The following is a 21,521-nucleotide window of genomic DNA, read 5'->3' on the forward strand; positions in this document are numbered from 1 at the left end:
GTCCATAATTAAAACAAACAATGAATCTTTTCAGAACCAAACAAATTAACGTAACAATGCTGCCATAATATTTAAGAGTATAATGCCTTGTAAGTTGTTAAACAGAAAGTCTACGTGTAAATAACAAAACAAAACTAAAAAATTATTAGTAGTCAATCGGATTCATACATCGATCATCTACTTCACGGTTCTTTTGGTCTGTTAAAGGTCAATTACACTAACCACGTCAAAAGTTAGAGGAAATATCGCATCAAATACTCATCAAAATGGTAGCACCTTTTACAATGACTCGTATTATTTCAACTATTTTGCGCTCTGCCTAAAATAGTCCAATATTATATACAGGATTTTGAATCATCTTGACAAAACACGTCTATACTTCGCTCTGCTGTCATATTATACGTCTTATTACTCTAATAAATTCACTATCTACCCCGTTTTTCAAAACATAATAAATATAACAATCCCTGGGTATTTGCGGCGCAAGAACTAAGCACTAGATTTTTATAATTGTAAGGAAAATTGGTTTTATCTGTAAAAGTATTGCAAGGGCGAAAGTAAAGCTAAAATGTCAGCAAAAATATTTAAAGCCTATGCACATATTTTCAATCACCCTGATTCAAATACTCTGAAATGTGTTACATTAACTTATTATTTCAATTAGAATGCGCCAGATCAATTACTTCTGGCAGTAAAAGCCGACATAGACATACTGATAAAGTGTGATTTGAAATTTGAAAACAATTTTTTACAACATTATGATTATGTTATTTATTATTTTTGAAAGCAAGAATTTAATTTTTGGATTGCGCGTACCAAACATTTATTGATGATGATCATCACCAAATCAGCCGATAGACGTCCATTATAAAGGATGAGCCTCCCCATAGATGACACATTAATCAATAGCAAATGATCAATACATATAAACCTGTATAGAAGCTGAATTTTCTCAGCGCATGCTCTCTTTTCGGGTAAATTGCGATGTCGTATTTATTGTTTATTTTGTTGTTTCAATGTAGTTTTATTTTTTGTCTATCACACGACATATTAAGGTGCAGTGCAAGTTCTTAAGTCGGTTTAACGGATGCTTCATGACGTGTGACCTCCCATGAGCAGTCATTTGAACCGCTTTTAGCAAGCATAGTTAATTTAATTTCCTTTATCATATAAAGCACTTTAAATACAAGATTTAATCATAATCTCCATATCAGCCGGTGGACCCCCACTGCCAGGCTCAGGTCTCCTCTATAGATCGACCAATAATTGGTCTTACGCTGCTCGCATCCGGCGCCTTCCCGATACCTTAAGATTTGTAGTCGTTCCACCTAAGTAAGTTTCGGTATAATAATACAATAAATTTTGATCACGAAATTATAGTTTCCGGTTTAATGCCGGATGTAATCCAACTTGCGAAATGCAAGGCGCTTACTTCATTACACAACGGATAGGTATTTATTTAACTAAACGTTTTACAATCAACGGATGTAGGGTTTTAAAGCCAATTGAAAACATTATTAGCTTAACAACTAAATGATATTTATTTGATATCTTTGATAAAAGAATAAAAAGAACATTACTTAATTTAAATTGAAATATCGTTTTATCCGCAGTGAGTAATCACATAGGTCGATTGGTTATAAATGTAAAAGCTTTAAAAGGTTAACATTATATCATTTAATAAAGTATAGTTACACCCAATTAAAAATCGGGGGTTTCATAAATAATAAACAACGTAATGATAAAATAGTAAGAAAAAGTAATTTTTTTAATTAGAATCACTACAAATTAAAATTAATTATTGTTCATTATCTATCCCTGCAGACTTTATACTGCCAGAACTTTTTGGCCTATCTCATTCTAATAAAATTTTAAAGTAACCACTTTATGTACGGATGAACGAAAATAATTTTAATACTTTTTAATTTTGATTAATGAGCTATACATTAGTATTTTACGCCTTATACCAAAAACCAGTACATGCAAAACTAGCTCATCGCAGTTCCTAGAAACAAATACATAGACTAAGCAACAGATAACACGGAACAGTTTTTAGAGAGTTATATTATCGCGTATAATAAGCATTATAAGAATTACACCCACTTCCGACGCTCTCGGAACTTATATCTCAAAATAATACGTAGGCGAAGCAAATAACATCGAACATAAGCATCGACATTCCCAACTCACTAGGAATCATTCCCTGAGACAGTACAAAGATCAGCTCTCGTTGCACCTCAATTTAAGTCTTTTATTTTTAAGTGGACACTAGATGGACCGGATCAGCGGCATAGTCATCGCGAAGTTACTGCATCCGGGCACAACAAGACCGATCATCGTCCCGATATTTTACGAGTAGGGCGGCCTGTGCCTTATAATAGGCATCTTTGGGTGATGAATTTTAAGTAAACTCAAATAAAGTTGCTTTTCAAAAACGAAATCCTCTAATCCTGAAATTATATATTGAATATTGAAATTTTGTATACATATTTATATATATATTCATTTATTATATTCGTTGGTTATGTTTTATGGCTACATAACTGTCTCTAAGCTGACAATAAACCACACAATTTTCAAGGAATATTTTACGAAGTTAGATTTTAAAAAAAGTCTTACATTTACATTGCCCTCTGTTTCAGCGTTTATAAATTTGTGTGGACACAGTGTATAAGTTTTATTAGTAAAACAAATAAATATTCACCGACCTTGACCGGAAAAACCACACCCATCGAAACATAATTAGAACAGCAAAGATATTAACCTCAATGCTACGAAAACGCAGATACAATTACACGGTTTTAGCAAAAATAATATTTGTTTGCGATCGATAGAGGACTTACTATTTCGTCCTTTACTCTTAAATATATAATGGCAATCAAGAACTTAAAAATCTCGTATTTTATTTCGGAATTACAAATTCAAAATAATTATAAGCTGCGAACACAATTTTGTTTCCAAATTAGATATCCTATTGTATTTTCATTTTGTACGGCATTTTTTGTCTGTTACTATAGAAAACTAAAAGGTCGCGTTATTTTAAAATATAATTCTTATCAGGGAACATACGCAACAGAAAACGTTTATAGAGTTAGACTAGTATGGATCAGCTATCGAAAATAAATGCCCTGTCCAATAATTTTTTGTGTCCGGCTCCATTTCGGATATTTGAACAAAATCACGAGCTGCGTGAATAAATAAACTGATTAATAAGGAAAACAATAGTGGAAGGGGATCCATGTTCATCCACGGAAGCATGTGCAGTAGCCTTCGACGAGACAAAATAATCTCTATTCACTTGCGAGAATTTGGTAGAGTAAAAAACTAGAAAGTGATGTTTGCAATTGGCCAAAACTAGTTAAAATTAGGTTGACTGGTAAAGATAGTTGAAAGGGTAAATAAATAAATAGATAAACCAAAGGATCTTTTTATTTATTATATATTTTTATATCAATCGACATCCGCCCATTTAATAACAATTGTTTTGAATTTCATACAATAGATGTCTGTTATAAATTGCGGAATACGATAAGACTGCCAACTGTGCTTCTGCATTGTTAATATAATGTTTCTATGTTATGTATCTATAAGGACAATAAAGTATAAGAATAAAAAATAGATCATTGAAATAAAACACACGAGGGGTATCTAGGAATAGCTATGATATACGGACGTCTAAAACTTCGGTTCTACATTTGAACATACGTGTACATGAGAAAATGAACGAATAAAGCTATTCATTTCTTAATCTTATAAAAATACATTTACAGTTAGTTGTTAGTCATTTCTTTTTTTCGACCCCTCTTTGGGGGTAGGCCTCTTTTTCTTTGGCACCTAGTCCGTTCCTAAATAAAATGTACCGCGAAATAATACGACATTTTTATTCAGAGTAATTCACAAAAGACATTAATACTAATTAATTAAAACTAATAAATAACTGTTATTATAATAATAATTTTCATAACAATGCAGGAAACACTATAAGAACTATTTTTTAATATAAATAAACATCTGTTGACGAAGCGTATCCAAAATATGTGACTCACAAGTCATACGTATACCAAACATATTTTAAGACGACATTATTATTATACCAAGTCGAAGATGTACTTCAATAACATAAATGAATCGATATCAGTAATTTGATTGGTACACGTGTTATTAAATAGTATACGCCTGTTGATATATCCACCAGTTGAACATATTTATATCACATACGACCGTGCTTCAATAAAACATGCGTTCAATTCCCAAAGTAGCTGTAATAAAACTAAATCAAAGAGTATACGAGGCGTCGTTATTCTATTTTAGTTTGAACACGAGGAAAACAAAACCGGCGGTTTCTAAGTAAAACGATATGCACTAGTTCGACGTAGCAATGTGCGGTGGTAGGTAAAGAGGTACAGCATCCCGAAGTTATCGCGCACGAGGAAAACGACCGTGAATTCGAGATCTTTTTTGCACGCAATACAATTATAATAATTTAACTTATCAAATAAGATGCTAGTTATTTTTAAAGGAGAAATTCAAATAAATTTGTCAAAGGTCTCGTATGTGTACGTGTGTGTGTGCATTGTGTTTTTGCTTGTTTGTGCAAACGGGTCTATTCAGTATGGCGCCGTAGACCAGCATCGCGCTGATCTTCCACAACATCGTGGTGTTGAGTGCGTGTACTTCTACCAAAAAAGTTTCTTCTTCAGCATAAAAGAGCGAGACGGAAGTATCAGAATAAAGCAGTGAAAAAAGAAAATTTTATCATTTGTTTTCTAATTGTTTTATCAACTATGTACATACTATTCTAGAATTACCAATAGTATTTTTTATGATCAAAAGGAAAAAAAATACTAGGGCTTTTGGGGTGAAGTTGAAGACATTGAATAATCTAGTTTTGATAATACAATTACTCTGCAGTAGTTTAAAAACATAAGAAATATTTAATGAATAGATATGAACAGTGTACTTTGTTTCTTACCATACTAATTACAGTGTCCTTAATAAATGGTAATATTGCTTTCCTGAAGGTTGGCACTGGCCGACGTTAATGCCTATGGTAATATGGCAATATTTACTATGTCTTCTACTCGATAAACATATATACATAATTTCTTTTATAATATCCTTCCTACCGGAATAATATCTAATCAATTTATTTTTAAAGTATACGCTTCAAATGACGAAAGACATGTTGTCGACAGTAATCAGAGATTAAACGCGTATGTAACTGCGTAACGGGTATGAACCCCTGATCTATCGCAGATTCTGTCGCTGCAAGATTCAATTCAATCAAAATGTAAAACAGAAGACGATGTGCGCGAAACTGCAGCGCATGGCCCGTGTCAACCTAGATTCGTTTCAAATTATTGCTTGCGTACCTTGCGAGAAAAGCCCGCGAAATTATTGCAACTTTTAGAAGCGTGTTTGTTATATATATACAATTACTTCTTAACATTCATCTTGTCAAACATCTTTGACAAACTACTGGTTGCAGATGATCACCTACCTAATCTGATCAAAGTTAAATCAATAGATGGACTCTCCATTACTACTGTCATAAAAACAAAGGGTACGATAGTATAGAAAGAGCTTGTTATAGATTCCGTCAAGGCTTTACAAGACGGACATGACCTTCACAAACGAAGAGACGACTAAGAATATATATATATTTCTAAATATATACATGCAAACCGCTTGTAAAGCGTAAGGTATCGTCGCGCGGTAGTAAACACAGGGATATTTTTAACCCGCTGTTAACACGCGATCATTGTTCAGATAACCCTGCGATGGTTATTTCGGATCTATTTCAAGATTACTGTTCGGGAGATTTGTTTTATTTACAATCAAGTTTAATTGCCATTCACGAGTACACATTATCATTATTTATTAAATTCCTTTTATTCTATAAAATCTCATCTAAATTTATAAATTAATTAATGTTCTAATATTAAACACAACATAAAATTAATTACAATTTTAAAGAGTAAGAAAACTAAAACCTTGTAAATTATAAATAATGTAAACAATGTTGTATAACTAACATATACATTAATAGTATTGAAGGGCATCCTTTGCAAAGGTCGTCGGAAGACGCTGGGCGTGCGCTGTTTCTGTTCTATGCCCAGCAGTGAAAAATCTACTAAACTAAAATTATGAAATATGTATATGCAAAATGAATTCCTATTTCCAAGTCGCATTTGCCATAAATTGAGAACGACTGTACCGATTTCTTTTACCTGTTTACAAGTTTTCTAACACTTCGTTGAACCTGAAAATTTACGAATAACCGGTTGAAAATGTACATTTTAAAGTTCGGTAGGTAATTTTACGTATATGATTACTATTACATGACTCTACGCATTATTTCGTTAATAGTAGCGGCAGATATTCAATGAGCACAATTTTTCAAACTGTATGGGCGAAAGCTTTTACTTAACATCTAAAAGTTATAATTTATGCAAGCATTAGTCTAACAACGATGTTCCAAAGCAATTATTAGCAGACGAGAAACCACTGGCAGATGAAACAGCATCCAAGAGAAAGGCACCCGGTAACATTGCTAAGACGGACCGCCTCCCACAGCCGTTCCCGATAAACGTACGAACGTATTATAAAATCGCATAAAAAATCTATTTCGACCCGTCGCCTCTCTCGCTAGATTACAATTATAAATAAGCGAACACCTCACGTTTTCACACGGTCCTCGGGACGCCGTGCATTGTTAGTCACACAACTCTTGTATGAAAACAAGCGGATACAAGAATAGAACTCCTCAATTTGTCACTAAAGACCTTCTTAATAAAACTTTGTTGCATATGGAGTTCCTAGTGCGTTTGAAAATCATTACAGTATTATTTATAACTAGCTGTTGATCCTGTATTCCTAGTGATAAAAGTTATTTTCTTCTTGCAGTCTAGTAGAAAAAATTAAAAAAGACATATTTCGGACTATTCAACTTTATTATAAATTTTAATGTTTTAATGATAAACCACCAGTTTTTATTTCATACACTACTTTAATAACAACACTTTTATACTTTCATATGAATTCGAATAGATTATTCATAGCTAAGATAGGACATCGTCTGCCGGGTCATGTATTTTCCTATAAATTACTATTGTTGTTGTCAAAATCGTCGAACAGAATTCAAATGATCGGTACATTACGGTTTTTGTTCGATTACGTCCCAACACTAGCTCATCGTGTTGGTTTATAATTGGGTGTGTAATAAATTATTAAAACCTAATTTAATTAAAAAAACATGACTTTTAGATAAACGTCAAATTTTGGACAGGTTAGGCGCGGGTACTTTAATTAACTTGTGATGTGTTTATTTTTTTGGAATATTTACCCGCAATTTTTTCCATATTTTTTGCAAAATTTATCATTCTGCTAATATATATAAATGATAATATGGCATAAAACTAAGGTCGTGTCTTTCAGTGAACGTCTATTGGTTGAAAAGAGAAAGAAGAAGAATTAAGAAAAATATTGCCAAATTGGTTGAACCAGTCATGAGTTGCGCTTGCATTTGGCGGTTATTTATACAGATAATGGACAACATTGTACAGCGTTGAACGTAAAAAATAAACATTTCCTAATGATCCAATTATAAATCTCGTAGTAGAGCACTAAACCACCACAAATAAAAATTACTTTGTAGAAAAAATAAATACAACATTCCGTTTTACGACGTCAATAAATCACACAGAGATTTATTACACGCCAAGCGACAGTGTTGTAACTTGTTATTAAGTGTCACTAACGCGCTAACACTTCGTATTTTTTGTATTTTTAGGTATTTTCATGTTCTTTCAAACACAAACCTCGAAATATCATAATGTAATGACATTCCTTCGTAAAATATACAGGGTGGGCCAGAAATGAACACGAATTAATTTAAATAACCGTTACACACATCCCTGGAGGCCCCGATCTCACTCCACTGTATCTTTTGCCCAGCACAAAAACCACATTCGCGAAGAAATGTCCAATATCCCTATATCTAATCCAATATCCGATATGTTAACAATTTTCCAAGAGTTTGCGTTTTTGATTTGAGGAGTGTATACGTTATATAGCTTACACCATAGTAATGTTATTTTTAAATAAATAAATTCCCATATATTTACAACAATATAATTATAAATTTTCAGACCCGAACTTTGTAGTTTTGTCAAAATCCGTCAATGACCCAACCTGTACAGTACCCGCCCTGTATACAATATTAATAAATCCTCGAATGAAAACACCGATTATAGTTGATTGCGAAAACGAATGAAATTAGCGTAGACGTGTTAAAGCTCAGGCTAATCTTCGCAGTGATCACAATGCGTCCCACGCGCGCGCTATTTCAGTGTCGGGATCCCCTCGCACAAACTGCGCAGGGCCTGCAATCGTACCGTTGGAGGTTGTTTGAATACAATCGGCATATTTATTGCCTTTATAAGCGTCCGGGCCCGATTCGTTGCATTGTTTTCGATAAGAAATGACGTAATACTTAAGAATGACGAGACACGGATTACTTCTACCTATATAAAGACTTCTAACACATATCTGCCTTTTTTTTAGTTTATTAGCTCGCGGATTTCGGATCCGCGAGCCCCGAGTCCGATGAAGCTGTAAAAGCCAAAACGGCTAACAGCGCGCATCAACATTCGAATATAGCCATAGCTATAGTCTGCCCTTAGTGAAATGTATAATTGAAAAAAAAATTGAATGCTCCGTAAAATTTCTAATTTTTGACAATCTAGTTGAGGTCGACGAAAGACGTTGGAAGCAGGCAGCGTACAATCGGTAAATGGAGAAAACTTAGGGTTAGCAACACATAACCACCCCCCCCCCCCCCTTATACGACATAATGCTTAAGTATACATGACAATCGAACACAAGAGTATTAGAGTAATAATTTAAAAGAGAAATCAGTCATAATAGTCAAAAAGGCGAAAAAAGGGAAATGCAAACATCAGAACTTCCGACAACGTTTAACAACGATGGTATATATTACATGTTATACAATATCAGTACGATTTAAATGTATCCAATGTCACACAAAATTTAATAAGTTTCAAAACTAGAATGTTTCAAAACACTCACGCCGACAAAAGATCGTGTGAAATGAAAAATCGAAATTGATGCAAGTAGTTTTCGTGGCAAACAACCTTGATAATCTAAAAGAAGCGTACAGTGTGGGTGTGGAAAAAGAAAACTCTTGTATCAGGTTGACTCCGAACAACTAATTTTATTCTGATATTAAATTAAACAGCGATGTTTGTACATAAACATAAAGTCTAGTGGAAAAATTCTAGGAATATACCTATAAAAACTACATTGATAAAAATATTTTATTTTATTTTATTTGAATGTAATTGTTTTACGATACAATACATTATTGTATTTATCAGGAAACATAGTAATCGTTTTAAAAGTCGATTCTAGTATCTACAATTTAGATTAAACTTTAAACATTGATGTTTATCACCCCCCATTTATCAATTAACTACAATGCACTACGTAATCTTCGAAATATATTTTGTTCCCATTTTGTTCAATTTAAATTTAATATCAAAGTCCGTCAAAATTTTAGACCTCACAAATACAAATATATTCCGTAATATTAACTTATAAAAAGTAATAGTTAAAAATACAATCCAAATATCCAACACAAAACGAGTTGAATCCAGAAATATTGGCACTGTTCAAATAATTATTGCCTCGTATCAAATGAACAATTGACATGACGCCAATTATAAAATTACGAACAATTCAGTTCTGAGTGTTCTGGAAAATGTCTTAATCTTTTCTTCGAACATGACAATGTAAACAACTAACAGAATTGTTCAAACCATTACCGGTGGCAATTATTAATAGACACTATAAATTCAACAGATCTGAATAAAGAAACGCTGAAAATTATGTCAACATTTTAAATATATCACATCCACTTTTAATTCTATAAAGTAATTAAAATTTTCTGATTATTAACATAATACGTAAAATTAAGCACAAGCTTTTTTAGTCTTTGAGTAACAGTGAGAGTCTCACTATCAGATTGGAAATTAACAGGAATATAGTTTTCTAAAGTTAGACTATGAAATATAAATTCAGTTCATCGCTGTCATGTTACTACACGCAAATTATTCGATAAGACGTCAAATTACATGCAACGCCAATAAAAGTTTATTGACATGCATTTACATAATTAATTTCGTGTCAAATGGTTTCCCAATGGACGACATGTAATTACAAACTGTTGGGGCGTAGGTGTACATAATACAAATTAATAATTATATTGTTAAAAACTGACAAAAAAATGTCAATGATATTAAATCAAATAAATAACAGCGTCCAAAGATCCGAAATAATGTTTCTGTATTTGCACCGTTAGTAAGTATAGTATAGTATAGTATAGTAAAGTAATATATTAAAATTAGTTTAAATACAGTAAACTCTAACTGCCTCCAATATACCACAGATCCGTACATCCACAGAATCTAAGCACAAACTCGTGTCTTACCTCATAAATAATTAAACATAGTTTAAACTTTAATTCATACACTCTTCATTCCTAACGCCAATCCAAACTGCGGCTTGTCCTCTTTGATTTATTGCAATTGTTATTTACTTTACTTCACTGTGTCAACTCTGATAGCATATCTATAGAACCAGAGGGTTTTATTGTGATATCAACTGTCTAAAAATTGTATCTATCTTAATTTAGGAATTAAGGAATTTCGGATATGTAATATGTTTATTTGACATCGGTTGCCGTTTATTACTCTACGAGTACCTTTTACGATTATTAATCGTGACGTCGAGTGGAGATATGAAAAAGGGAAAAGAGGATCGGTATCCTCCTGTCTTGATGTCAAGATGACTCCTCATTGTTAGCAGCAATAGATTGTAAACTTGCGGAAATGTTCCGGAGGGTGGAACGTGAGAATGAAATGGCCGGAATATCAATAATAGAGCGAAAACCATAGTAATGTGCATCAATAGAGGTCATATTTCACAGACCGTAGCGATCCTAGAGATAGAATACGTAAGGGAGATCGTATATCTAGGATCAATGATTAAGGAGAGTGCTACAAGAAGATTCGAAGACGAACTGGAATGGCAAAAGAAGCTATGAGTAAGTTGTCCAGAATATGGCAGAATAAAATTATCTACAACATCACAAAAATTGGACTAGTAAGAACTCAGATATTTTCAATCTTCTTATATGAATCCTTGACATTAAAACGGTAGGCTGAAGAAAGATCGACCTTTTTTAAACGTGATGTTTGCCAAGGATGCTACTGCCTATCGCGAACTGCCAGGAGAAGTAACAGATTTGGTATCGATGAACTTCGTATAAACACCTCAGCTCTCCAACATCTTCTACAAGCGGATTCTGGACAGCTCGAACAGCAAATATCTTAAAGGCAACCAGAGAGTCTCGATAAGCTGGTTGTATTAGAAAGAGTAGAGGTAAAGAAAACCAAAAGTATGATCACTAACCCGACGAGCGGATACTGTGTTTATAGACATCGCTATAACGGAAACACTCAGAAGTCGTAGGGACCTGTGTTGGCAACTCGTCGAATCCGCGATCAAGACATACGTAAGGATGCGACCTTCAACTATATCGATAAACGACTAAGATTTTGACTATAATACAACTTTTGACAGTCCCTCTGATAATTAATATTTTGATCGAAATTCTTATTTCGAAAACCTCAATTCAATTACTGGTAAAAGACTTTCCATCTTTTTTAAACATCTGTGTAGTGTGCTAAAATTTAGATACTGATGACCAAGTTCATAGAAACAAAAAATAAACTCTTAATATATTACTGGGTGGGGCACTTATCGTTGACGCCAACATAATTTTGCGCTCGGCTAATGGAGACCTAACACGCGTTGGATATAATATCAAATAAACACCATTTACCAGCTACTAAGTGGCAATCAACTTAAGTTGTTCAAACATGTATCAACTCACATAACTATAACTTGCTTCAGTATCGGTGTCAATGAATTAGAGTTATCTGATGATAAAGTGCGAATATAATTGGACAACGATTGTACACGTCGTATATATTCTTTGTTCTTATATGATACAAAATATTATAGTATAATGGATACAAACGAAATTTGAAAAATAACAGTTTGTAATATTTCCTCTGCAGGGGCCTCAAGCCTTCTTTTGGAGAGGGTATATAAATAATCACACATCACCATTTTAGATTTAGGACATCCACAGCTGAACTGAGGCCTTCCTCACAGGTTTCGAGTGATACATTGAGTAAATAAGATACTGGTCATTAAGAAATCTTTTTAAATTCAATGTGTGAACACACACAAAATATAATTAAAAAATAAAATTCAAAGAACATACAGTTACTAAAAAAGAATTATCAACTACGTAATAATTTAAACATTAGAATTTTTAATAAGACATTAGTAGAAATTTCAAATATAATTAATCAAATTAACAAATTGAAAAAAACCTATATATCCACGAAAATTGTAATTTTCTTAACGCGTTAAGAAAAATGCAGGAAGAAAATCTCTTTTCACACACATTTAAACATAAGTTCAGTAAATCTATCAAAACTAATTGCGTTCCGTGGGAAAACCCTTACAACATGTTTAAGGATAAACTCTGAAGTTTTCTTTAGAAAAAAAAATGAATTGTTCTTATTATTGGAAAAGTACTCGACACGGATAACGCACGTTATCGCCAATTCGATGCCCGATGAGATAAACAACAACGAACGCCGCAGAAATCGCTGATAATTCGCAATTCTGAAATCGACACTCTTGATTATTATTGTTCACATAATATGACATAACAATCATCAATACTGTCCACTCGAGTCCTAAGCATAATTAAGCTGTGATCATCTGTCGTATTACGTCTACTGCTGGAAATATGCCTTATTGATTTTTGCCTGTATTCAGCGTCTTACTAGGACCTTAATAAGGCTGCGTTTGTTGGTCCGTAGTCTCCAATTCAGAACTTTAAGACCACAGCTGTGACCGGTAGCATTATTGTTCATCATTTGCATCTGGTTACTAGGATGCTGTAGCATGATACTTCTCATCTCCACCTAAATAGGCCGATTTGATAATGACCTGTCATCTTCTTTGCTTTGACCTTGCACGATTTTTCTCACTTTTTGTAAATAGGTCAGTGCATCGTCTTGGGGACGTTGATTCCCGTTTCTCATACCTTGCCCAGTTATTTTACTCGTTTATTTTGTGAAAGCTACCACATGATCTTATTCATTCTACCTTAGACAATATGCCGATATGACGATAGCATCGACGTTCTTTGGCAGTAAGTATTTCGAAATTTGAAAGTGAACGATTGCCGAAAGATGTTACTTGATCTTGAGCTCCTGTACAATGTAGATATTATTGCGAGTACATGACATCTGCAACATTCTTCTCCGGTATCACACCTGCAAAATTCCAATACGCTTCCGTTTCCGTTTCTTTAGCGTCCACGTTAAATCTGTCTCTTACGTGTCTTTCCAGCAGCTTTAGAATCCTGATAGTATGATAAAATGTACGCTTGTTTGAATTCCAATTTGCAACTTGTGATATTACTTTCAAATTCCAAGGTTTTTGAACTTTTATTTTTGATTCTTTACAATCACTAGGAACACGTTAGGATTCGTATAGCATATAATAACTAACAGCTAAACCGCTTGATGAAGCCGTAAGTCCACCTTAATGGTAACAATACATAATCACGACCAAAGAACAATGCAACGGACATTTCTCACACAACAGTTTTTTTATTAACCATGCCGTCATCGTCGGCTTGTTTCGATTAAGTAGATTTTTACACATGGACGAACTCTTGTTTATAAAACAACCAGTATTTTCTAAAGGTTTACTTTCATCTATTATTACTTAGGTTAATGTATCTTGAACTGTGTATTGAAATCTACGCAGTGAAATAATTAAACTGTGTATGGATATAACGAAACCATTTACGGAAAACGTAAAAACAGCGGTTTGATTCGGTAACAGAACAAAAAGATATAAATATATGTATGGACACGCCTTTGATTTGGTTCTGATATTTTGTAATAGACTGATACACTGATAAAATTCTTGTTTATAAACCATAAAACTATGTATATCTCATTTGCTATCAATTAATGTATAATGTGGGTAAATTAATGTCTAATGTGGGTATACCTTACCCGAAAATCTAGTTTCTTAAATAACAACGTAAAAACTAACATAGTACCTTAAAATGTTTTCAAAATTCCAATTACTACATAATAAAATTAATTATGGTGTTTGTCACTTTATACAGGGTGATTGGGAATAGGTGTAACTGCCATTCATTCACCCCTTTAAAGCTTGTACACATAAAATCAACCTCTCAAAATGACTTCAAATAGATCTAATCCATGAGAAACATACTAAGTAATTTCACGCTAGATTTCGAAGTTTCTGGAAGGTTCCAGAAGTCAAAAAATGTATATTAACATTAGTAGATTACGCTATAACAACCAAAAACTATCACCACTAATTAACATGTAAAGTATTAAAGTAGTTTATTATAAACAGCTTACGTTTCCTATTTTTATAGTTACTATTGCTTAAAGTTTAATGTGATCGAACGTCGCAAATAAAACATATGTTAATACACTACGACTAGTTGCAAATGTTAAAAGCATTATGTCACACATTTGAACGTAATCTGGAGACATCTGCTAAAGGTCGTTAGTAATACAGCGCACTGTTTAAATATCGATTAAAACGATTTTACAAAGGCTTTATGCATCATTTACAACACCACGGCTCTTGTGCATTTAATCTGTCAATAACAGTGTAAAAACATTATCCTATACATATCATTTATTTATGAACCCCTAATAAAACGTAACTATTATTATTCCATGGGTTCACCGGATTGCAGGGAGAGAGGATTGGGTATTCGCTAGCGACCCGTGTGATAGATTTAAGAAGATCTTCATACAATGCATTGTTTTTCCCATTATCAGAATCGTCTGTTTTGGAAGTCCCTTCCAGAGATGAGCATTGGCTTTAGATATGCATTAGCTCTCTCTTGACAAATTTGAATCTTTCAGTCCGTTATAAAAACATTTGGCTGTTTATGATATAAACTTAATTTCTTAATTTTATCACCATCATCATTGTCATGTACGCTGATAGACCCAGTGATTCAGATTCGATCTTGCAGCGAAACTCCATAAATAGTATTTCTAACGCTCTCTGGGCGACTGAGCTTTTTTATAAGACCCTTTATAAACCACCACGTCTCAGATCACCGACAACATACGCTGGTCGAAGATCTTCGTCTTCATGCATTACGGGATTATCTCACCTGGATGGACGGTTTGTCCCAGGTGTATAACTCCGAACGTACCATCTCAGACAACTACTTGAATACATGACTTCGTACTTCATCATTTATTAACTTCAGGACACTGAAAAGCTTAGCAAAACATAAACAATATGTCTCTTAATTTCCTTGTGCCGTACGGTACTAAAGCTGTCGCGCCTTGACCTTGCACCGGCGCCCTACATCCGAGCCCGACGGAGTTGCCACAGGTTAAAAGATGTAGCGGGTACTAGAATTTTTAATTTTTTAACTAAATAATTTTTCATATTTCTTTTCAGTGTTTACTAGTATCGTTACGGTATTTAGAAACAATTCCTCTACCAATTGAAACGTTTTCATTTTATTTCAAAATTTATTATCAATTAGTTCTAAATAAAATGATATAGACAGTTTTATCTCATAATTCATAATTTTTATTACAAATTTTACACTTATAATTCTAAAGAAAATTGTGGTAGCCTTACCACCACTCAGCGAGGCAATTGCCGTCAATTACCAGTTCGATGTCGTGTAAAACTAAGTTTTTTAACTTATTTAACCGTTAATTTCTGATACAATGTATTTGTACATTTAGAAAAATAAAAAAATACATTTATAATAAATTCTATTATATGACACTAATTTGATTTTATGAACATAATATTATTACGATATATACTTGCAATAAACGTCGATTGGCACAAACCAAAATTTTAAACAAATTTCTGTAAGTTTCCATAACCGCTACCGCTTATAACTTGATCAGTAGCAATCCGTTACACGCAGTCTAAATAAGGGCCACGAGTATTGTTCCCCGCCCGCTCCTAATAAGTGCAGCACGTTTGCGTGACTGCGATGCGCTTTCTTTGATATGCCTCCTGGCCAACATAGCGGGTGCATTAGGTCCTACGTGTGTTATGACAGGTTCTGTTTATGAATCACTTTAATTACCTACCCAGCTAATGTCTGGAACATACACGACTAAGGAAAGAAGTAATTATTGCTCAACTGTTAGTCAGGTTTTGTTGATAAGTAGGTTTGAAATTATGTTAAATTTAATCTACACCCAAAGTATTTAAATAGGAAAAAAAGCTAGAATTTGATATAGAGCTACTGTGTCTATAATCAAAATAACAACTTTTCTATAATTAATTTCAAAACGTAGAACCAAAGATAAAGTATATGCTTTTCATTAAATATGACATTCACATTACGCAAAAATAAACTACATATAAATTAATGCAGGTGCATTTTGGCACTGAACGTAACGTAAACAAACTACAGGCTCATCCGCCCCAACAGTGTCCAATAGAGCCTCTTAAAATCCTTGGAAGCCGCTGGCTGGATACTGGCAGCTTTCACCCGAACCGGTGCAATATTGTAATTTCTTTGGTAAAGGCCTATTTCCAGTAGGTGTTCTATGGCTGAAATGGTTATGATGGTAATAAATTTTGAGGAAGCGTAAAAAGAAAAAATTATGCACGATCAATCAAGTGTTAATAAGCTTTAAATATCTTATATTTATTTATACCAATACATACATTTCGTATTTACAATTAATAAACGAAATTATACTGCCGGTGTGTCACTACTCTACCATTACGTACACGTAAGATGATGTCATATTAAAATCGAAAGAGATCCTTATCACGCATACATTATCGGTCAGGCATGCACTCGATGTGGAATGGCAATGTCAGCGGCCGGCATTGCATCGTTTACAATTGCAATTACGCTCACGGACAAAAATGTAGGGCAGCAAGGAAATCGCTTATACCATTACGCGATTACCAATGTCCATTAGAGTTCTAATTAAATATAGCAACCCAAATACCACGCGCGTTTTTTTTACTGCTACTTAAGTGTTTATATTTTAATTAAATTTACCTTGCCCAAACTTTTAATGTATTTTCATTAAGATATTTTACTCAAATCGGCAATAATATGTTAATAACATTACTTAGCGTCTTCTGTTATTATATTATTATTATTCTTAAATTATAATATAACCTAGGTATATCAGATAATTAAAGGAATTTTAACGGATTTTAAATTTTATTTTTATTTATTTCTTCCGGACGTTTTCAGTGCGTTGGGGCGCTTATGAACCCCGTGGTCAAGGCCACAGATATTTTGTGACTTTTTTTATTGAGATCTATGCAGAATAAATCTATGGTATATAGAAGTATTGCATTGGTATATTGGATTTTTATTTGGTTTTCAAGTCATCGTATGCATGTATTTATTATCTCTATCAACATTTTTGTGCTTTTTAATTTCAACAGCTAAACACTTGAAAACACGTCTATTTTAGAAGTTTTAATGGAACAATCTATACAATATAATCTAATTGTACTTCAAAATTCATTATGAAGTTTATGACACTATAAAAGAACTGTAGAACTCTTGTCAGAATGCGAACGAAGCAAGTAAAACGATATATATATGAAAAGTAAGGAAAGTAATAAATTAAAATTATTTGAAACATTATAATTTAAATAAAGGCCCTGTCCAACCATGATAGAGGTTGCCCGAGGAGCTCCAAAAACAGGATAATAAAAAAATCCCATAAAAGAATCTATGTGCAATAAATAAAAGTTGTACTCGACTTTTTAAGTTTTTCACATGAATTTATAACATAATTTGGAAGTTAAACTGAATTAAATAGGAATATGCTATAGTGAGTACAAAAAAAGAATGTTTACTGTTAATAATCCACCGCGGAATATCTATATTTGTATACCTAAATTTAAATATAGTTATGAGTCACAATACCACAACATTATACGACTAAAAACAAGTACACGCAATTTGATCACCCGTAATGGGAAATTGCATATTAATATAGATTAACCTAAAAACAACAACGTAAAGTATTGTTTTTTAAAGTCCATGTTTTTTGTTTCAGTCGACAAAGGACGGTGGACCAGCTGTCTGCAACAGCTGCAATGTAGTCATCCAAGGAAGAGTAAGTAAAATTATTCTTAATTAATCTCAAATTTCGAAACAGCAGATGTGACTTGCGAATGCAGGTCGTCGATTTGATTTCCGATAACCCTATACTTTGCATTATTAAACGCACTGTACTTACACACAGCAAATTAAAACAAAGAAGTAAAATCGACCAAAAAAAGTTAAATGACAAAATCCGAAAAATAATCTGACATAATAAACCCTAAAAAAACATTTAGCAATAGAATCAAAAAGTATAATCTCTGGGATCGAATCCGGTTATGAAGATATCGCTCCGTGACTCCCAAGGGAACCCTGGAGCCTTGCTGTCTAAAAGGAAATCTAGACTCGGCTCCCTCTGCTCTATGCCCGACACGCTCAAGGAATTCGTAAATGCCAGTAAAGCAACAGTGACCATCAGTTAAAAAATATCCAGGACCACGACGCGGTAATTAACAGTCGGCAGACTCTTTCCTAATCCAAACAAAAAAACGTTAAGAAGTCTAAAAACCAATATTATGGGACAGTTCGTAAAATTATCTGAATCTTTCAGAGTGAATGTGTAGGCAGTCAACTAAAAAAAAAAATCTGCAATTAAGTATCACCAATACTTATAATTTTAAAAAGAAAGTTACTACTTGTAAAATTAAGTGATTGATATATATTGTAACTTTGCAATGAGTTAAAAATAGCTATTTTTATAATTACAAAATGTACGTTACTACGAAACAAAACTACCACCCGTTCGGAGGATTTTTGATATAAGAACACGTGTATACATAGAATAAGTAATCCTTACACACGTACAGCCATGAACAAAATACACCTGGCCATGCAGCAGGTGTATCCCGCAACAAGTTTAGCTTGTCAACCTCATTGTACTTCGCAGGTGTACGGAAATATTAAGATGCGTGCGAGTAATCTCCGCTTTATAAAATTCTTTTACACTAACCGACTATAAGTTACAATTAGTGATGCCACGCGTGTCCTATGGGCTCCCACTGGGCCCATATGAGTAACCTTTTACATCGATACTATTAAAATAAATGAGTTATAGTTAATCTTGGATAAAGGTAAACAGAATTATTTTGTCAAATTACAATTGCTTGTAAATAAGGTATTATATTTTCAAGTAAATGTTTTCGTGTAATTTAAATTAGCGACTATCAATTCTAGCAACTTTTACTCCTAATAAACTTTTTTTCTAAATTCAAAATTCGAATAAATGTCAAACTCACTTCATATTGTCAAGTTATAGATAGGCCTGTTGCAATCAAACAAAAAAAAGAATATAAAGCATTTAAAAATGGTACTATTCTAATATTTAAATAAACGAAGATTACAGAAGACAGGTGTTTAATTTACCCGTGGTTTGTACGGGAAAAGATAAGTTTTGTTTATTTAATACCACTTTTCTCGCAATATTTTTATTTTTTTTCTCTGTCAGATTCTTCTGAATGCCTAAATGATATTATGAAAAAAATGGTCAAATTTGCTAGAGTCATTTTCAAATTTTAAACTTCACCACACATTTTCTTTGTTTTATTGGATCATTTTTTCGTCTTTTATTTTTTATTTATTATTTTAAGTAAGTAATAAGACTATTCGATGAGCAAACACAGACTAGTGAGGACGTTTAATCTAGATGTCTATTGAATAACATCGACAGCATCATGTTAAGCTTAAAACTTTACAAAAACATCACGTAGTCATTATGAAACATGAAGATAACTTTTTATATATCAAAGCGATGAGACAGGCAGATCGTTTATCTGATTTTTTATGATACACCTATAGGAAAATAATGAAGACTGGAGTCCAGACCACAAATCATTTAAATCATTCTTGAGTTTTGCGCTTAGCAACACATTTGGCGGATATTTTTTTATGTATGTGTGTGGCGGGACAGCATGATTTTTGCCTCGTTGTCCAAATTTAATTATAGTAAGATATACACACATTTTGTAACCACTTTTTTGTTCAAAAAAGGGTAGAGTGTAGACAAAAATTTAAAGCCTTGTTGGGGGTTAATATGTCGACGTACCTGTGACACAGAGTAATAAATTTTAATATGCATTACGTACGCGCATACGTGATGTGAAGTTGTCTATACTTGAGCCTACAATAATTTATTTTGGAATCCTTTATTTCTGCAAATGCTGGCCCGAATGGAAAGTGCAAGCGGGGTTGTATACGCCCCACGTGGCTTGGAATGTGTTTCTTATTTTGCCGCCCCCGAAAATTTGCAATTTACGAGTTTCAATACATCTTGTCAATTTTTTCCATAATTTTCTGGTTAAAAACAGCGGAAGTAAGCAAAGTTATCTGTTTTTCCACTAAATGAACAAGGTAAGGTACAAACAAGAACAAAAAGGTTAGACTAGACGGCATGCTAATAATATATACAAATATGTTCACATAAATATTTTCACTGTTTTATGTGGCCAAAATTTTTGAGATATATCCAATATTTCGTCACTCCTGAAAAGTTGCATTTTCGGACTTAATATTTTATTGAGTGTGTGCGGCGATACACGTAGCAAATTAGTAAATCGTGACATTAATGGTCGAAAAAATTATTGAAATCCGAACAACAGAATCTCCAAAATATTAAGCACTATACACTTCTCAAGACGCCTGTGCTTCAATAAAAAGAACATTAAAAGCCTACAGCCTATTAAAAAACTACAGGATGTTATCAGGTGTAGGCATCGATCATTGCATGTAAAGAGGCAATAAAAATAAAACAATGTTATTGAAATGCTACTGACCGAGTCACGTTTCAACTTTAAATTAAAACGCGCGTCAGTCTGATGGGGGCACTGGGTGAGCATTTGCCTTCAACTATATGGGTCAAGCTGATCGTATAATTGAAGCAAATCTCAAAGTACATTAATCGTTAATTGAATGTGATTAACAATGCGACTGTACTGGCGCCCTACTGTTGCATATAGACGCATTTTATCAATTATATTTTCAGACTTACAAACAAAATATACAAATGTGCATGTCGGTACTTCTGAATAATATATGACGGTATTTTGAAAAATTCATATACATGGCGACGAATCTATTCATATATATATATTATGTGTCAATCGATAGCCTCACCAAAAGGTACCGTTCCAACACTCTTTCGTATAAATTACTATAATTTATTATTATTTGATTTAACGTACTGATTAAGCGGCAACCAATATTTTAATTAACTACAATTGTAAAA

General features: G+C 33.2%; 2 protein-coding genes across 3 annotated transcripts in view; one reads left to right on the plus strand and one right to left on the minus strand.

The window, feature by feature from the left end:
* LOC137933404 (uncharacterized) overlaps positions 1–21,521 on the minus strand; it is a 68,922-nt gene that overhangs the window by 18,715 nt on the left and 28,686 nt on the right. The window lies entirely within an intron of this gene.
* LOC137933297 (transforming growth factor beta-1-induced transcript 1 protein-like) overlaps positions 1–21,521 on the plus strand; it is a 36,437-nt gene that overhangs the window by 2,633 nt on the left and 12,283 nt on the right. Inside the window, exon 2 of the mRNA XM_068777192.1 lies at positions 18,255–18,314. Coding sequence (XP_068633293.1) covers positions 18,255–18,314 — 60 coding nt within the window. The remainder of the gene's footprint in view (positions 1–18,254; positions 18,315–21,521) is intronic.

This window comes from Battus philenor, unplaced genomic scaffold (assembly GCF_028537555.1).
Source record: "Battus philenor isolate CCGP_79_NKW_IND1 unplaced genomic scaffold, ilBatPhil1.0.hap1 SCAF_13, whole genome shotgun sequence".
In the NCBI taxonomy this organism is placed as follows: domain Eukaryota; kingdom Metazoa; phylum Arthropoda; class Insecta; order Lepidoptera; family Papilionidae; genus Battus; species Battus philenor.